This window comes from Antennarius striatus, chromosome 22 (genome assembly GCF_040054535.1).
Source record: "Antennarius striatus isolate MH-2024 chromosome 22, ASM4005453v1, whole genome shotgun sequence".
Lineage (NCBI taxonomy): Eukaryota > Metazoa > Chordata > Actinopteri > Lophiiformes > Antennariidae > Antennarius > Antennarius striatus.
Window position 1 is genome coordinate 4,482,501 of NC_090797.1, and position 13,876 is coordinate 4,496,376.

At 39.9% G+C, this 13,876-nt stretch overlaps 1 protein-coding gene across 1 annotated transcript in view; it reads left to right on the forward strand.

The window, feature by feature from the left end:
- The window catches only part of cacna1c (calcium channel, voltage-dependent, L type, alpha 1C subunit), a 153,064-nt gene that overhangs the window by 83,025 nt on the left and 56,163 nt on the right, over positions 1-13,876 (forward strand). The window contains exon 4 of the mRNA XM_068306657.1: positions 12,648-12,787. Coding sequence (XP_068162758.1) covers positions 12,648-12,787 — 140 coding nt within the window. The remainder of the gene's footprint in view (positions 1-12,647; positions 12,788-13,876) is intronic.

Here is a 13,876-nt window from a genome sequence, read left to right on the forward strand (position 1 = left end):
GTTGCTGTAGTATAAACTGAATCAGTAAAGCTTTTTTTTTTTTTTTTAACCAAAAAGAATCCAGTCAGCACCGAATTCTGCACTGAGGCACAGCGTAGCAAGGAAAGGAATCACATCACAGTGACTGCTCAAACTGAACGCCATAGCACCAAAATGTACCAAATCTGTTTTGCTGGTCTGACTGTCAGCAAAGTCTTTCATGAAAGTCTGTTGGCATCAAGTGGTTCTCTTTTTTTTAATCTGAACTTTTATTAAAACATATTTTTATCACATCTGTCTGACTGTTGATATGATGACACGAAACCTGCTTCATGAATGTGGATGAAACCTTGTGGAAGCGTTGGCTTTGTGACAAGGAAGGGGGTGATTGAATTTTGAAGCTGATCTGCAGAAAGGTGATTTTTTTTTTTTTTTTAACTTTAGGAGAAATTCTTTTGCCATGAATTCCATCTGTTACATATTAATTACCTGATGGTAAATTCTGGTGTAGATCTGCATAAGGAGGCAGAGTTGAGGATTTCTTTTCTCCTTTTTTTAAAAATTATGACACAAGTTTTGAGATGTGTTTCTATTTCTCTGCACTTGTTTCTTTCACTTCACCTCATTAGCTTTTCCACTTGCTTTTCTTCCTTTACCATCTTCTTCTTTATTCTTTTCACGCTCCAGAGAAACACTTTTAATTGTGTTGTAATGTGGACTTACTTTCAAACAAAGACACATATATTACCGTATCCCCTAATGATTGACCGGTTGACTTTCTGTGTGATCTAAGATGTCTGTGTGTGTGTGTGTGTCTTTCGTGTGCTTAATAATGACCACGTACGTTTGTAACGGGGCCACAAGTCTCATCCATCATGCTCCCTGCTGCTCTGCGTTGGAGCGTGTAGGTGGCGCTTTGTTTCATCTTGGATCTTAGAAAAACATACAGCAGCTCAAAACCGAACATATTGTCCTTTTTGGTCGCTAAGATAAGTGAAATGTTTTTTCATAAATTTTGTAGGAGGGAGGAATGAAAGGGACAAGGAAAAAGTATATTGGATTTTACGAGGCAGACGCTGTGCATGATTATACATTATATTTGTATTCATGTAGAAAAGACTTTGACCTTCAAGTTACTCCCAGAATGAAACTAACGGGCGTGCTATATATATTCTGTGGGCAACACAATAAATCCTTCTGGTGCCTACAGAACAGAGCCCAGCAAAGTCATACAGTATTAGTGAAATGTGCCGTATACATAATGCACAAGGCAAGAAATGCTATCACAAGCTCTGTTTAGTAGGAAATCATAACAGGATGGTGCCGGAGGAATAAATCAGCATAACCGGTCGCAACAGCAGCGGCATGAAGGATCAGTGTAGAGAGAGAAAGTGAGCCTGTCACAATATATAAACTCGGTCATCTGATAGGGATCAGCTGATGCATGTGTGACTTCAGTGCTCTGCTGGAACCAATATAGCACCCAGCAGTTTGGCTGAGCTCGCAGTTCCTCTCCATTGTCTCTCAACAAGTGGGGATTAGATCACAAAACTGTTTCAAACTCTGTCTCCTGCAGACCATCTGCATGGTCTGTGGCCTTATTATGATGGATTTACGGGATTGGAAGGCAAATGAATAACTACATCACCGGTGATCTCATTAAACTATAAAGTTTAAGAGTCCATGTCAAAGACCTTTCTGTTCATTGATTGGTTGACAAACAGGAAATGAATAGACAACAATTCTGAAGAGTGTATGAGCAGGTTGGCATTAAGAAAACATAATGTTCTGCTTTATATGACCTTTAGAATTCAAAACTTTGGATTTGCAGTGGCTAAAACTGAGTATCTTGGAATTTGGGAGTGGTTTTTAGAATGAATGAATCCCCACCAAAAAGAATCCCCACCTGCTGACCAATCAGAATTAAGAATTCTCTATGTCCATGGTGTCAGAAGGAAGTGTTAGTACAAGTAGTCCTCATTTTACTAACATTCCATTTACAAACATTTGGAGATACAATGACTATTGTCCTGCAGTTCCGTTTTCTGCCACAGACTGTGCAGGGGGCAGCACTGCTGCGTTCAACACTCATCTCCCCATCTTGATTGTTGTTACATCCCGCGAAGCGGTGATGTATTTTAATTATCAGTGTTTGTGTGTCCGTTCATCCGGACAGATGGACAGGAGCAAACCTTTAAGGAGCAAAAGTTTAATGTCCTCAAATGGAAATTATAGATTGGAATTTAATACGTAACAACTTACAAACAAATATGCTTGTATGTTGAGGACTACCTGTAGTCAGCAAGAGATAAGCATTAGTTGCAGCCCAAAATGAATATGTGGCAGTTAAACAAGATGAAAAGTATAGAAAAGTTTGATAATACAAGAAGTCAGCGAGAAGAAGAGACGTAAAAAGGAAAGAAGAGAATCCTGTAGTTGAAAAGAGACCAGGTGAGGACAGAGGATTTAGTGAAGACAGAAAGAGAAAAGAATTTTGTTCTCATCCACCCTGATTAATGACCCTGTTAGCCTTTTAATAGCCCTCCTCAGATTTTCCCTCCGTCTCTCTTTCCCCGCCCTTTCTCTTTTTGACCCCGTCAGCTAAAACGTGCTTTCTTCAAATCATTTATGTTAAATGCTAACAAAAGATGAGTTTGTAACCGTCCTTCTTCTCATCCCTCCTCTCCTTATCTTAATTGCTTTCCTTTTCTATTTCACTTTTTTTTTTGTTGCTTTTTCTCGAAGTTAAGTTTGCCTTTTTATAGCTTGTGGTTCGCTTTGCTACTATGGTAACAGCAGGGGAGTGGGAGTTAGTAGCTAATCCTGTTTGGGTGTCATGGTGGCATTGGTATGGCACCCAGCAGGAGAGCTGCACGCACTTTTATTCTCTTTAATCATAAGGTATCAATGAGGATTTTACAGGTCAGAGAGCATCATGTCTCTCTCAGACTGACTTTGGAGGTCATTTAAAACTCTCATAGTGGTGTATTACACTAACAGTCGTTCTTCAGTGTTTCCTCTGACTCACAGACTCATTATCCTCACAGGGAAACAAGTGATCTGTTGCCATAGTGCCACATTTTACTTGCTATTTTTCTGTCCGTAAGACATTTAGGATAACTTTCCAACAACACTATGAGCTTGCAGTTGAAAATCACATACCTGATGAAAGTCTTTATTTACTTAAAGGTATGAAATGTAACACACACGTACACACACTCACACCGGGGGGACAATCATGTCAATGTTTTCCCATCCTATCTCTTTTTCTTCTCCATTTTCACTATGTTGTGCTACAGATTCACTCCACTGGACATTAACCAGGGGAGGAATGATGGTGCAATTCTCACACACAAGCACAACACACAAACACACAAACACATACCCACAGAGGCATAAACACATTAGCTGACGGGACGTTTCCTGCATTCTGCTGTGAGATGGGCTGGTGTGTTTTCTTTGTGATAAGAGCAATACAACAAGTTGAACACGGAAAAGAGAGCTGGAGTCAGATAGAGAGGGTTGTTTTGTTTGTTTGTTTGTTTTGTTTGTGTATGATGTTGATAAAAAAAACATATACTATATTCAATTTCAAATCACTGCAGCTATATTTCTAAAGGTTTACCCACAGCCAGACAGAGAAGTCTGACTAGTACCGCTGCATTATAGTATATAAATTACATTATAGATTTATCATACTGTCCATTGCAAACATTAAAAGAAAATGAAATCTGTTGATCGATATGTTATTCCCATCCTAAATGTGTACACATCATTTCTTTCTTCCAGAGGTGTTATATTTACTTCTGTTTCAAATCTTCGTACATTGATGTACATTGCAGCCTCTCATTGACCCATCTTGCATCATATCAGGTCCCCGACTTCTGCATGATAACATGTCTTTAAATAAAACACACACGTGTTGGCGATGTTTATTCTCAGCAGATAAAGAGCAAGAAGGCGAAACTCAGTCCACAAGAAGACTATTGTGTGAAGCCACTGTTAAAACTGTGTGCTTGTGTTTTTGTACGTGTCTTTTTTTGTGTGGGGATTGATGTTGAGGATGTATTACATGTCTCTGCTATTGCCTAGAGATCATGTCAGAGGAAACAGTGAAGCTGTCCCTCATAAAATGACCTATTTGACGCTTCACGATCTGTCATTCAGAAGTAAAGGAATTCTGGGAACACTGACTTGAATTTCTGACATTTCATTTGCTGGACAGACTGTGAAACGTCTCATTTTTGGTCATTCGGGGTACAACCACAGGAGCTTGATTCTCAGGAAGTGGATGATGGTGTGAAATGGGTGCCATGAGCACAATGATACCGGTACCACTCTTTTTATTCATATGATTCCTTTTTTTTTTTTTTTTTTTTTGCCTCAACCCTTTCCCTTTCTGCTCTGTGTGTCCTCCTGTTATGCAGTCTGAATAATTGATTGGGAACACAGAGAGCAGAAAGAGGGACAGAAAGCGAAGCGGGGAGAGGCAGATGGAGGGAGGGGGTGTACAAATGGACAAAAAAAGAGAAAGAAGAGACTTAAAGTAAGGAGACATCTGGATATGGACTGAAAAGAGGTCAAACGAGGGAGAGGAAGAGTGGGTTGTGAATGAAAGAGTCCGCTAACAAGCACAGCTTCACTCATCTGTCTGAGCAGACAGACTGATGATGAAAAGAGTAGCTGATGGAGTGATTTATGATTGTTTTTGTCTGAAAAACAGTTAGACAAACCCCGAAGGAATTCCGTTTACAGTGTTGCGAGCTAGAAAATCTGCAACGTCTTGAATCTGGAAACAAAATATTCTTGACAGTTTTATTTGATTAAGTCCTTAAGACGATTGTTCGCTTGTAAAATTCGTTGCTGGTGTATTTACTACCAAGCTACTCATTGATTTACTGCCTGCTTGTTTCGACAGACATTCATCATCTGTCTTCATAGTTCCACAAAATGAATAACAGCAATAAAATCATCCTCAAATTTCATCATATGGAGGAACTTTTGGCAGCAATAAGGCTACACTGTAAAATTTTGATGTAAATTTATACATAAATCTGAACAGTATTAAACTGTATTGATGTCATACAGTAAAATTCTGTAGACTGCAATAAAATGTGGTGCTGTCTCTGTTTCTACTGGTGGCTGTAGTTCAGCTTCGATTTACTTGGTGTGTGAGTGATTGATTGAATGATTATTGGTCCTGATCAACAGGTGGTGTCTTGGATGATAGCCTCTCTAGTCACTGTTTGAATGGTTGGATGCTGGCTCGTGTTGTGAAGCTCTTTGATTTGGTATTCAGACAAGAAAGGTACTAAATAAGTCAGTTTAACATTATAGCAGCAACACCACCTGTTGCAGTGTGAAGACCTTTGTCACCGGTGATCTCATGCACCTACTTTATTGTGCTGTTCTCATGGATGTGGACATAAATTGAAAACAAGCTCACACATCTGCACAGTAACATCTTATACTCGGGAAAGGGGAAAAGTGTGTGTTACTGAAACAAATTTTAAAAAATCAATTTATATCCTTTTACCTTGACTTTTTCCATTTGCCTCCTCTGTATAGTTTATACAGTATCTTTCATTTTTCTTCCCACCATCCCCTGCTTTCTTTCTCTCCTTCTGCTCTCTCAAGGGTACGACTTACCTTCTCCTGACACACACACACACACACACACACACACACACACACACACACACACACACACACACACACACACACACACACACACACACACACACACACACACACACATTAACACATTTGTACACACCTACAACACAGACTGGCTGTCTATACAAGATGATTTATGTCTTCTTCTGTACTTTATTATTTTTAGACCAATTACTCTGTTTCTTTTCTCCTTCCTATTCTTTTCTTTCTTTCTTTCTTTCTTTCTTTCTTTTGTGTTTGTGAGTGTTTAGTGTTTTTGAAGTTTCATCTAATGAAAAATTGTAAAATGTTCTGAATGTGATTGAAGTGTTTTTGCAAAAGAAAAAAAAATTCTTTCTTTCTTTCTTTCTTTTTCAATCTCTCCATTTCTCCTTAAATCTTGTTACCACTTTTCTTCACTTCATATTGTTTGATATCATTTCAGGCATCATCTGATTCAGCACGGATGATGACGATAATATGACTGTCTGCGCATGTGCAGTTATCATAGTTAGCATGTGGTATTCTGTGTGAGTTTGGTTCCACACACCAGCGTAATGTGAAAGAATTTATACAGAAATAGAAAATCTAATCAAATACTTTGCATCTCTAAATCAAATGTGCATCTTTCTTTAATGCCGCTTCTGAAAAATGCAAAGGTTGGAGCCAACATTCACACATTTTAGAGGATGTCATCTGTCTGTATTTACAAAAATACAGCCACAGATTGTGCATCACAGCGCTACACAAATACAATTCACATAAACAGTTCTGTGTATCAAGGTCTTCCTTCCCTCCTTCTTTCCTTCTCTCTGCACTGCAGTGCTGGTTGTCTGGAAACGAGGGGTTTTTTTTTTCTCACCTTCTATAAAGTTTGATATTCAGGGTGCAGAGCAAACAAAAGAGAAACAGAGAAATAAAAGTACTGATCCAACATCCAAGGCATCATCCACATTAATGCACAATTGAAGGGTTTGTTTTTGCATTTGTATCGTTCAGATTAAAATCAGCAGTCAGTCTTTGGGTACGTTGGATAGAGACAGACGTATACTGTATGTATTTTGTTTTTTTTTAAAAGATAAAAAAAGAAAAGAAAACAAAGGAGTCAGTGTTCTCAGTGTTCTTCCAATCAATTCCTCTGCTACACACAAACTCACCACGGGTGCTTTGGGTTTACTGAACCATCACTCCCAATACAACAATAATTACAGGAAAAGACATGCTTGGATGAGGTTGGTAGAAACTATTGATGTCCCTAATAGGAATTTTTGACAGCAAATTGATGTAATGCTATCCCAAACTCATTGTTTATTTGTGTGTATGTGTGTGTGCATGTGTGTGTCCGTGTGTGTGTGAGGGTGTGTGTGTGTTAACAGGGCTAATAGAGACTTGAGATAATAGACTTCAATGGCATTTGATGCATTTAGATGGTTTTTGTCTACTAATGACCAGAACACCTTTTCCCAGTAGATTTAGATAAACTTCCTGGCTATAATATAGATAGAAGAACTGTTTAAAATCTATTCCATTCGCATAGAGGAAAACATCATGACCATCCCTCACAGAATTCAAGGCAACTGAAGAAGATGACTTCGAATATATGAGCCTTTATAACCCAAGGTGCTATCAAAGCCCAGATGCTCTCTCAACAGAACCTCAGTAGTACAGTAGGCACTGAAAAGAGCATTGCTCATCCATCTTGTCCACCCACAATGAGAATGTAAGTACGCTCTCTAACCCCTAGGCTTGCCTGTCCTTCTATTTCCTGAGTGACTGTAAAAATCTGATGTCTTAACTGAGGGTTTGTCGGATATTAAAGCTCCATCTTTAAGGATGTTAGCTGAGGAAAGGCAGGAAGATTGTAGCAAAGACAGGATTTTACCTAAACTGTATAGTCATAGTAAATAATCCCTCTGAGTCATCAATTATGGTCCACCAGAAATGGATCTCGGTGTCTCTATCTGCAGAAACCTGGTCTGCATTTTTTAAATTTTCTGTGTGTCTAGACTGTTTCTAGGCTTCAGCAGTTGGCCGGTGGCTTTGCAGGCCTCAGCAAATAACAGCATGCAGAATGAGAAGGAAGAGCGTAGCTGTAAAGTGCAGCGAACAGGTGCCAGGTTGTAAGCACATCCAAGAAGAGCCATCGAGCTGTGGATGAGAGGCTTCAACGCTCTCTGCCTGGAAATACTGAGGCAGCTGCCTAAGAGACACACGCTACACTACATGATGACATTATTCTACATCTTTTATCTTGAGCTTTTCCAGCTTCGGTTTTCTCTTTATTCAGTGAATGTAGACCAATTTTTGTTCAGCGACCCCAACCTAACCCCAGATTTCAAGCTCCATTGACCCTCTATTAAATCCTCATCAAAAGGAAGCGAGACCATAATTATGATAAGTTGTTTTCCACTTTGCATCTAGTGCGCATCTCAGCTCTTAAATCTGTCTGAACCCCTTATATTTACACCAGGGATAATTTTGAGGTCAGTATTAATTGAAACACATGAATTAGAGCTGTTAAAATAACAGGCGTTATTACAAAAATATTGTGGCCCAATCATATTTATAATAGCAAGACCTGCTAGATCTTTTCTAGGATGTGTTCAGGGTTTTCAGTCCATCTCATGTTACCAGTTCAATTGTATAAGAGTAAGAATAAAGTTACAGACAGCCTATAGTTTTTTTTTGTTTGTTTTTTTGTCAGTTAGCAGAGTTAACCCTCTGAAGATTAACCAGCTGAAGTAAAAGAGATGTGTTTCTGATTCTGATCACGAGCTACCATCACAGTGACGAAAGAATGAAGAGGATGCAACCTTAAGAGAAATGTGTGGTTAAAAAATGGAGGCTGAGCTGCAAAGGGCTGAATTTTCATTTTCTTTTAGTGGGCGTTGTTCATTTCGGAAGTTACTTGATCAAGACTTGTACTTATTTTTATATGATAACTCCAGCGTGTAAACTGAGGTTGGAGTTGTCATGTCGGAGGCAGTTTGAAAGGAATGGAAAATGGAAAATGAAGATGACCACGTGTTTTCCAGATCAGGTGTTGTAGATCTTGTAGATCTCGTCCTGTCAACAGTGTGATACCTTTTTGTCTTCTTGAGGATTAGTGATCAGTGATAGAACCACTCTAAAGCTCAGTACAATCAACTGGTGGCAAAAGGCCAGTAAGTACATGACACAGATCACTGGAGCAGGCAAACAATTTCACAGGTGTACAAGAACACAACTCAGATAACACATTGGTACACATGTGAACACACAGACACACAATAGGACCCCGACTCTGACCTGAGAGTACAAATTAGGACTGTGTTCTGTTGGTATCCTTGGTGCGATACTGATCAGTATCATACATTAGAATGTGTGTGTGTGTGTCTGTGTGTCTGTGTGTGTGTGCGTGCGCGAGAGAGAGAGAGATAGAGAGGAAGAGGGAGACAGAGAGAGAGAGTCTGCCACCGCCACTGCTGCAGCCCACAGTTTCCATGGTAACATTGGTCTCTATGGTAACTTCTGGTTGGCACCCACAGAGAAAAATGAGGGGAAGGAAGGAGAAGAGGTGAAGATGTTGAAGAGAGGGATGAGAAATGGAGGGAGAGAAGAAGAGAGATAGAATAAGAAAGAGTTTAAGTAACTTTGCCTTTGATGTGAACTTCTAGAACTGTTCAGTCATGACCTGTAATGGGTTGGTTGGAGTTACCGAGTTTAGTTGGGGAGTGAAATTTTGCTTTATTTTAAGTTTGGCTAATCTTGCATTTTGTCCCAAAAAAATGCATCGTTTTCTGACTTAATGTTTCTTCTTCTGCCATTTTTAGAGTAATTTTATTGCATTCCCAAATCTAGCCATCAGCTAAAATTGATCACAAAAAGTAATACGTTAAAACGTACGAGAATAAGTTGTGTGTGTGTGTTCTTGGTGATGCGTTACATCATAATAGGTCTTCTTTTACAGTGGCATCATTAACGCTAACAGTTCACCGCTGCAGATTCGTGTTCTCAGTGCTTTACTTTGTGTTGTTGCATCTGAACAAAGCATCACTCGATGTAGGCATGAAAATGTTTCCAGTATGAGGAGGAAAAAAAGTCAGATTCCTGTTTGCTTCCATTATCTCCAGATTTATAGAATGTAAAAAAATTACAAGAAGTGGATTTCAGATTTTCCTTTCAAAACAAAACTTTCTTTTTTTTTCCTCACACGTGCGTGGACATCATCTGAAACTAGACTATCCAAGGCATCTGTTGTTGCTAAATCATGTCATTCCAGCTTAAAAAAAAAAAAAAGATAAAGCTAAATCAGTCTCCAACGTGAGGAAAAATTGGCATTGCTGCCTTTATAGCGGCTCCTTGACCTCTCAGCTCAGGATGTGTGAATGAAAACGGGTTTTATCAGCACTCACAAGTCTTTCCTTTACACACATGTTAAGCTTATCCTGTGCAGTCTTGGAATTGCAAGAAATGGAACCACTGGAAAGCCGAGACTCTTGTGGATTGAGCGAGCTGAATCGTATTCATGTGCGATGATCTTAATCCCCGTAATGTCCGTTCCAGCGCAGCGAGACTGAACCTTACTGCATTAAAGGACCTACGTTGACCTCCAGCATAATCACAGCCTCGTGAAACTTTACGAACTCAGAATTAGCGGCCCGTGGCGCTCAAGAGGATGGATGGCTCGTCTACATTTGGTGTCGATGAGGTGTGTGTGTGTGTGGGGCGGGGGGCTTGGAGTAGTTTCCAGAGTAAATTTCTGACAGCAAATCACAGCATAGGATTTTTTGCAGTGTTCCTTAAAGCTTGAAGTCTTAATATGACTGAAAGCTGCATGAAATAAACACACACATACACACACACAAAACTTTAACATGTCTGTGTTTCAGATCTTACCAATCCTGTCTTGCAGAAGACACATATTCATACACAGAAGGTCACGACGAATGGAAACACTGCCTGCTCTATGGGAGAATGTTGATTCCATAATCTGATTGGCCAAACTGATGGATAGGAGGATTGGTTGACCTATCACAGCTAACTGAATTACTTCACCCACACACTCACCTTTCTGTCATTCTGTCGGCCTTTCCCTTTCCCCCGACTCTGTCTCTTTGCTCTGCATCCCCTCCATCCTCCTCTCCTCTCCCAGCCTCTCATTTCCTCCCAGTCACTAACCAGATTAGTCGTTCCCCTTATGGATTTTTGCCCTTTATGGCTCTGTATGAATGGCGGAGTGTATTTGTGTGTTTGTGTGCTCGTGTGTCAGGTTGAGCTGCTCCTACCAGATGTTGTTCTCTGTTTTATTCCTCTGAGCGCCGCACTGTCTGCCTGTCACCAGCAGATACACCGCCTGTGTTTGTGTGCGTGTGTGTTTGAGGGAGTGATGAAGACCTTTTTAATGTGTGTGTGTGAGAGATTTCTTCCGCTATGATCACTAATGTACTTTACGGTGTATTTTGGAGGGTCTCCAGCACACATGATGAATATACGAAGACAACAATTCTCCACATACTTCCTGAAAAAGAGGACAGGTGTTTAATGTATAAGCTTTGATTCTATCTTTAAGCCGGATACGTCTCTGCCAATAAAACATACCGAATGGAAACATGAGACAAGGTTAGAGAGTCAGAGACGAGAAACAAAACTAGTTTGAGACGGTTTGCTTCCTTTAAAATCAACTTTCCTTTCAAGTTATCGTTAAGATTGTGCAAATCCTCCCGTTTTGTAATTCATTCCCTCTGCCGTCAAGCTTATTTCCAAGTGTGGGAAAAATTGCTGTTCTGTGTGACAGTCATGTCAAGTACTCCAAAAACCAAAGCGTGTTTTTAAAAAAAAATCAATATCCAGACATTGGGAAGTGGTTCAACACTGATTATATAGCACTGTGTAAATTATTGTTTTTTTCTTTTGGAATATTTATTAAATAAAATAGTGATTTTTTTTTTTCACTTCAGTGTACGCTGATACTATCAGATAAATGGAGGGTATTTTACTGGTAAATGTCCCTGAAAAATGACACAATAATTTTACCTAAACTACTTCTGATATGTTCATGCTGTAAAACCGGATGCTAACCCCATCAAATTCTGAAGCTATTTTGCTAAACTTGAACACCCACACACATTAAAGCTGCATCCCTATAGGATCAGGTTCAACTGGTTCCACCCAGGGATGGTTGTTGAGAGACCTGGCTGGCCTTTTTGTCCCAAACCTCTGACCCTTTGTTAGTCCAGCTCTATGGGAAAACAGTGGGAACAGGAGGAGGAGCAGGATCTGAGATGGATGGATGGATGGATTGATGGAGGAGCTAAATATATTTTAGGATTACAAATAAACATGTACGGCGTATGAACCAAGCAAAAGCATAGAAAGACTATGTTAGATCTCATTTTAGTTAAAAATTAGACAGGAGAAATGACGAATGATGGGATGGATGATGAATAGTTTGAAGGTTTATGATAGAAGCACCCTCTCTCTTTTTCTTTTTCTCGTTCTCTCTCTCTCTTTCTCGCTGCTAAGTCCATTTGAGGACATTTCCCAGGACCCTCTTAGTCAAGGGTCACCATGATGACAACAATCTCCAAGAAACTCCGTAGTAGAAGAGCTGTGTGCACGGCTTGTGTATCTACATTCCTCTCTTCACGGAGTTGCCTCTCAGGACCAGGAAAGTCACTGAGATTAATTAATCAAAATATGGTACATCCTTACAGGATGCAACCAATTCGCTCGCACACAGCCGTCAAAGCCACGTAAACAGTTAGCAGAGCGTATTATTCCAGCTCATGAAGCCAGAGGAGGTAGAAACCAACATTGTTGATATTCATAAGTCACATACGGGGTATGATGTGTGTGTAATGCTTGGGTATTACTCTAATTTTCCTAACCATCCAACCAAATAACATTTAATGGATGTTTGGTCTTCTCCCTTTCGTTTGATGTGCCGCCTAATAGTATTTATTTTCGCCTCTTCCATCTTCTTTCTTTTAATCTTTCGAGAAATATTGAATATTGTCATTTTGTGTCTGCAGGAGCGTGTGGAGTACCTATTCCTCATCATTTTCACGGTGGAGGCGTTCCTCAAGGTCATAGCCTATGGGCTGCTCTTCCACCCCAACGCCTACCTGAGGAACGGCTGGAATCTGCTGGACTTCATCATCGTAGTTGTAGGGTGAGTGGACGGAAACGTCAAATGATTCCAGCTCATAGTTTTAAATGCAAACCCAACATGTTGTTGAATATCAGCACGTTAAATTGATTTCAGTGCTTTGGTATAATTACTGCCAACAAATGAAAATTCAGCCAAGACAGATTGGCCAACTGGCAGCCTCTGTCTATTCTTATAGGTACTTATTTTGATTGTGTATTCCATAACTCAGGTTGTATTTCCTTTTAACACCTTTAATTACTGTTGTCGCGCTTTTCTTTGCTTTTGCTAAACTTTTTTTTTTTTTTACTCCACCATTGTTGAAAACAGATCAACAAAATCCAATCAGCTGGGACATGATATAAAATCTGATCAAGTGGAAACATTTTTCCCATTTTTCTGCTGGACGTATAACATTTTATTAGTAAAAAATAAAAATAATATAATTTTTGACATTGTTTTTGAGGGATATTTTGTCATAAACAATTCTCTGTCACGGTGAATTGTATTAATGCGGTAATAAACTCCAGCCAAAAGTGTATTGGTGAAGCCTAAACTGATTAGCTTGTTAGATGCTGATAGCAAAGCTCTGCACTGTTTTTCTTTATCTGCAACTCAGCAACATGACCCATCTGCTAAACCCTCAGAGTGTGTGTGTGTGTGTGTGTGTGTGTGTGTGTCAGTGTCGGTGTAGGTGTGTGTGTTTGTGTGTGTCTGTCTTGCTGGCAATGCTTTTTGAGCATGCTGTAATAGTCAGTGGATGACAGTTGCATTAATGATCTACTGGACTGTGTGTGTGTGTGTGTGTGTGTGTGTGTGTGTGTGTGTGTGTGTGTGTGTGTGTGTGTGTGTGTGTGTGTGTGTGTGTGTGTGTGTGTGTGTGTGTGTGTGTGTGTGCGTGCGTGCGTGCGTGTGTGCAAGAGACAAAAAGTAAGCTCCTAACAGCCTGAAAGAAGAAAGGCTCTGTGAACACACGCACACACACACACACACACACACACACACACACACACACACACACACACACACACACACACACACACACACACACACACACACACACACACACACACACACACACACACACACACACAATGTCAGCTGGTGTCGTAG